The sequence below is a fragment of the Bos javanicus genome, chromosome 24 (assembly GCF_032452875.1).
Source record: "Bos javanicus breed banteng chromosome 24, ARS-OSU_banteng_1.0, whole genome shotgun sequence".
NCBI classification, from domain to species: Eukaryota; Metazoa; Chordata; class Mammalia; order Artiodactyla; family Bovidae; genus Bos; species Bos javanicus.
In genome coordinates, this window is record NC_083891.1 from 5902928 (window position 1) to 5908945 (window position 6018).

Sequence of the window (6018 nt, forward strand, 5' to 3'; positions counted from 1 at the left end):
TTCCAGGCAAGAGTACTGGAGTGGGGTGTCATTGCCTTCTCCGACATTTATCATTCTTAACTTGCTTAACAGATTATATTGTCTCTCCAGACTATGTAGTTTTGAAGGCCATCTTGAATAAATCTGCAGATCCCAGTCTGTGGGGAAGCAGTTTTATTTGAGATCCACAGAAGAAGAATGCTGTCAAATGAATAATGTATTTCTAAATTAGAAATCCAGACTTTGACCTCATTAAATTAATGACCTCATGTATACTTCCTAGTTCTTCCATCAGAAAGACAACTTTGAAAATAGAGGAATTTTGATAATGATGAGCAAAATACAGAATTTATTTTCCAGAGGAAAATAACAATAGCCTTCAAATTGGAAATTCCAGTCCCTATTTGGATATAGGATAAAGTGGCTTCTGGCTGCAGATGATCTCTTTCCATCAGACAATCACTGAAGCTGATTTTCTTTCCCTCAATTGTCTCAACATTCTTCGGTGTTTTTGTTCATGGAGATATTGGTTAATGATGAGACGAGCCCTTCCCAGGGTGAGGAGATGAAAACACTTAGAAAGTATGGTGGCCATGCCAGTAATGTTGAGATTCTGGAGACACTGGGAATGCAGTAGTCAACACTCTTCTTCTATGTCATGGCCAAAATGGTGGTCTCAGGAAGGGATTATTAGACCCTGACTATATTGCCAACAGAAGTAGCCCTTTCCTTCTATTTCCTCCCCTAGATTCTCTTCCCTCTCCTCCTCCTTTCTCTTTCCCTTGCTCCTCTTTCCCTTCATTTTTTTTCCCTTAGCTGATATATATAGCCCTTTCATATGCTGTGGGATTTAGTATCCTTAGAACCTAAAAGGATCCTTATGACACAGTCTCGTATCTGCTTGGTTTTCACTCCATAGACGATAGGGTTCATAGTGGGAGGCAAGAGCAAATAAATATTGGCCACAATGATGTGGCATGATGGAGGAATCCTGTGACCCCCAAAGCGGTGAGAAAAGAAACAAAATAAGGCTGGACTGTAGGAGAAAACTATAGCACAGATGTGGGCAGTGCAGGTACTGAAGGCCTTCCACCGAGCTTCTGCTGAGGAGAGGCTGACCACCGCCCAGAGGATCATTGTGTAGGAGACTGAGATGCACAAGATGTCAAAACCCCCAATCAGGAGGGCAACCATCAGACCACAGATGACATTGATCTTGATATTTCCACAAGATAACTTGGCTACAGCCATGTGGTCACAGTAGGTATGGTGTATTATATCGCCTCTGCAATAGGGTAGTCTTTTGATGATGAAAGTCAAGGGAATGACAAGCAACACACCTCTCAGGAAAGTGACGAGCCCTGCCTTTGCAATAATAGGATTGGTGAGGATAGTTGAGTAACGCAGAGGGTAGCAGATGGCCACATAGCGGTCTAAGGCCATAAGCATAAGCACCCCAGACTCCATCCCTGTGAAGGCATAGATGAAGAACATCTGGACCAGGTGTTCATCAAAGCTGATTTCCTTCAGGTGGAACCAGAAGATGCAGAGGGCTTTAGGAATTGTAGTAGTGCACATGACAAGGTCAGTTAGAGAAAGCATGGCCAAAAAGTAATACATGGACCTGTGCAAGGAATCCTCATATCGAATGAGGTAGAGGAGTCCACAATTACCAACCACAGCCACAACATACATTGTGCAGAATGGCAAAGAAATCCAGAAATGCCTGTCCTCCAGTCCTGGGATTCCAGTAAGAATGAATGAAGCTGGTGTCAAGTCTGTTTGGTTCAGAATTATCATGATCAAGTTGGTATAATCATTAAGCAGCTAGTAGGATTTTCGTGGGTTTCTTTGTTTTCTGTTTTCCAATCCTTCAGGATTAGAGGTGGAAAAGGAGAAAAATCTTAGTTGTACTCTCTCTTTCACTCTCGACTTCTTTCAGCGAAATGTGCATTTTAATATCAAATGATCAAATTCTTAAATGCAGTAGAATACTTAAATAAGTTCACTTTAACTTTTCACTTTCATGCATTGGAGAAGGAAATGGCAGCCCACTCCAGTGTTCTTGCCTTGAGAATCCCAGGGACGGGGGAGCCTGGTGGGCTGCCGTCTATGGGGTGGCACAGAGTCAGATACGACTGAAGAGACTTAGCAGCAGCAGCAGCAGCAATGATAAATGTTATTTTATAAGCACAGGATAAAAGAGGGGAAAAGTACTTATTTACAGTCTTATTTCCATCTGAGAATGAAGTCTACATTCACTTTAAATTTTTCACAAATTAATAATTAGAGGAGAGACAAAATAAAATAGTAATTTACATTAATATTACAGAAGTAATATAAATTAAATAGAATAAAGAGAAATTCAATTTTTACTCTGATCCCTCTCTAACCAACTAACAAGAAAACACATTTCTTACTTTGATTCAATTTATGTGAACTCATTACATTTTAATTTTGCCCAGTTTTCCCCTACTACTTCCATTTTAAAATTATACCAAAAAACCACCCCAAGTCCTAAAATAGAATCTTTTCCACTTTTAAGAATAAGACTTCTGTAATGAATTGTCAACATTCACTTTTTCCTCTTTCTCAAAACAAAGCCAGCTTAGGTATTTTCTTTCCTACCCATCACCTGGAATTACTTTAGTGACTTCACCATTGCCTTCCAGCTTGAATTGAATAGGTTATTCTCCATTCTCATCCAATATTACCTCTCAGAAATATTGAACATAATTCATTCATTCCCGATGCCTACAAATACATTTTTTTTTTACTTCAGAAACTTTAAAAATTTAATGTTTTCTTCAGCTTTCACAATCACCAGTATACAGAGTAGCTTTGGATATTTTGGCCTTGCTCTTTTTTCTTATGGGTTTTTTTGTTTGTTTGTTTAATGTGGACCATTTTAAAGTCTTCATTGAATGTGTTACACTATTTATTTATCTTTTATTCTTTTTTTTTTTCCCCTTGTCTCCAATGTATGTGGAATCATAGTTTCCTGATTAGGGATCGAATCTGCACCGCCCCCCCACCCCCCTCCATGTTGGAAGGTAAAGTCTTAACCACTGGCTGTCAGGGAAGTCCCTCTTTGCCTTGTTTTTGATGTTAATAAGCTGAAGTCTGAAATTCCTTGTTAAGTATGATACAACTTGGGCTTTTCAGTACATAACTTTTATTTAATCAAAAAGTTTTCCTCTCTTTAAATTTGTTTTTATTATAAATTGACATAGAAATTTATAAAATGATTTTCCATAATTTCTATAAATATTGGATAATTATATGATTTTTGATCCTTTTTTAATACTGTAAAGAAATATTTAACTTTGCTAAATTAAATCAAAAGTATATCATTGGAATAAACATTCTTTGATTATTTATTTGGTTTTAGAGCACTGTTACTGGTTAACTTTTATTTATAAATTTTAATATAAATTTATGAAGAAACTACATCTATAACTTGTTTCTATTGATATATGTTACTTGTACAGTACGCACCTTTGACCTTATAAGTGCCTTGCAAATAAATTGTATGTCTTTCCTATTTTAGTATATCTGGTCATACTTTGTATAATTCAAGAATAAAGAAACTTGTTCTTCAGTACAGAGAAACAATATAGATCCATTGTTTTTGACAGCATAATTGCTTGTTAGGGGAATGCAGTGGATTGGAGAGATTTGAATAGGAGGTTGATTTCTTTAATAAGTTTTCCTTGCTTATGTTTTAATCCTTTTGTGTTATTTTTTGTTTTCAAATTCATTAGCATATAGTATTTGTAATGTAAACATTATTTTAGGTTGAGTGCATGCTATTCATTTCTAATAATCTTTGAAGGTCTGAATTTGGTTTAATTGTATCTCATTTCTAATTTCCCTTGATCGATTTTTTTACAAGAAATATATCTATTTGAATATTTTAAGTAAAAAAAAAAGAAAAGTACTTGAAATTTTTATTGTTTCTAACTCTTCAAATATTTTAAATTAGTTCTGTTATCCTTGAAAAAATCCTAGAATATATGACAAACAGTTCACAGCTGATACAAGACAGAACATGAATATAAAAATGAAATGAAAAAAAGTGCTTCCATGCCCTTAAGTTATTTAAAAATACAAGATTCCATTATAAGTATTTCATTCTATGAAAGTAAATTAACTTAGCAAATGGACAGGCTGAAATAATTCTGGAAAGGCATATGAAGAAAACTATACTATAATTACATTAAAAATAATTAGTCTGAAGATGAAGAAAAAGAATAACTTATCTGTGATTAAGTGAAAGATATTAATGACATTAATCTATTCCCTATAAAATATGTTGATTTTTGAATGTTAAATTTTAATTCTAGCCTTACATAATCTGACATCAGTTCATTTTTTCCTGAGTGTTTTGAATTGTATACATTTAGAGCTGTGTGTGTGTGTGTGTGTGTGTGGTGTTGTGGGGAATTAGAAATAGGAGATAAATAGAAAAGAGAGCCAGTGCTTAGCTGATATTTAAGTATTTTGTGTCATTGTGGAAATCACACCCAATTTCTATTTTTTTTAAATAAACAAATGAGCTTTTCCAGGACCTATATTTTTAAATATAGGGGTGTTTTTGACCAATTTTATTGTCCCTCTCCAACAATGTGCCTCCTAAAAATTTCTCCTCTCACAATTCCTCCCACATTTCCTATTGTTCTGGAATGATCCATAGTAATCCTTTTCTTCTAACACTTCAACACTTTCCAAATATCTAATTCTTTTTAATTCTCCAAAACAACACTTTACTATGTGACATTTCTGTACTATAAATCCTTTAGATAATTCTGACTTTCTGACCATAACCTTTACGTTAGTCATATTACTTTCTCATTTTCATGCTACTTTTAGATATATTTCCATATTTTAAGTTCTTTTCAGAACATTTCCTAATATTTATTTTCTAGCCCCTTTACTCTGATACTGAAGTCGCTCGGTCGTGTCCGACTCTTTGCGATCCCATGGACTGTAGCCTACCAGGCTCCTCGGTCCATGGAACAGGCAAGAGTACTGGAGTGGGTTGCCATTTCCTTCTCCAGGGGATCTTCCCAACCCAGGGATCGAACCCGGGTCTCCTGCATTGCAGGCAGATGCTCTACCGTCTGAGCCACCAGGGAAGCCCCTTACTCTAAATCTCCCTAAACTCCTAAGTCTCCACATCACAACAATACCTATTAACAGCTACTCTGCACTCATCACTGACCATGATACCTGAAATTTCATACCTGAAATTCCTAAATCAGTCTTTTCTCTTCTCTCAGTAAATCTATCAAAAATTAATCAGGTATTTTTTTTTTTCTTATAAGTCCTTATTCTCTAAGTTTGCCCACCTCTCTAGCTTTTTAGCCAAGACTTGATATATCAACTGCTGGTCAACTCACTACAGCACTGATTTCTATCTTCCGTATGTACTTCAGCTAATAATTCTTTCTTGTTTTGATACAAGATGTAGACTAAGAAACACTCTATATCTCCTCTATGTGTGTTTACAGGCAGTAGCCTGAGGATTTTAAGGTCAAAAAGCATCTAGACTCTTAGCCCTTCTCTCAAGATAAGGAACTCATCATCAGCTGATAGGTTCAAGCCTGAGAATGTAAAGACATCAATTCTGATGGCCATGACCAAGAGTCCTCTCCATCATGTCTGGAATTTACTATCCAGGAATGGTTCCTACAAGTGGTATATCCTGCATGCAACTGAAACGAGTTATTTGTAAGACAGTCATTGCAGTTAATAGTGGCAATACACAGAATAATGTTCTACATCCACGTCTTCCTCAAATTTAGATCACACAACTCTGAAATCCTGGGAGATTCCAAACTCCCAGAAGCCTTTTCTAACAGACCCAGCCCACAGAAACACACAATCACCCTTTTATAGTTCATACAGACCTCCATACTTTTTCATACCAACACATAATCTCAGGTCCTGTTAGGTTTTCTATACATTTTTAGGGACTTTGTTCTTCAGCAGCATTTTTTTTTTCATATTTCATCACCCTTCACAGCCCACCTAATA

The 6018-nt window shown here is 36.0% G+C and overlaps 1 protein-coding gene and 1 non-coding gene across 2 annotated transcripts; both read right to left on the reverse strand.

Moving 5' to 3' along the window:
* Positions 1-813: 813 nt before the first annotated feature.
* LOC133237369 (olfactory receptor 52N4-like) lies at positions 814-1814 on the reverse strand. Its single transcript, XM_061399425.1, has one exon. It carries the CDS (start codon positions 1777-1779, stop codon positions 814-816), a length of 966 nt encoding a protein of 321 aa, XP_061255409.1. The 5' UTR covers positions 1780-1814.
* A 3231-nt stretch (positions 1815-5045) lies between these two features.
* Positions 5046-5117, reverse strand: TRNAC-GCA (transfer RNA cysteine (anticodon GCA)). Its single transcript has one exon. It is a non-coding gene; the product is annotated as a tRNA-Cys (tRNA).
* Positions 5118-6018: the final 901 nt, after the last annotated feature.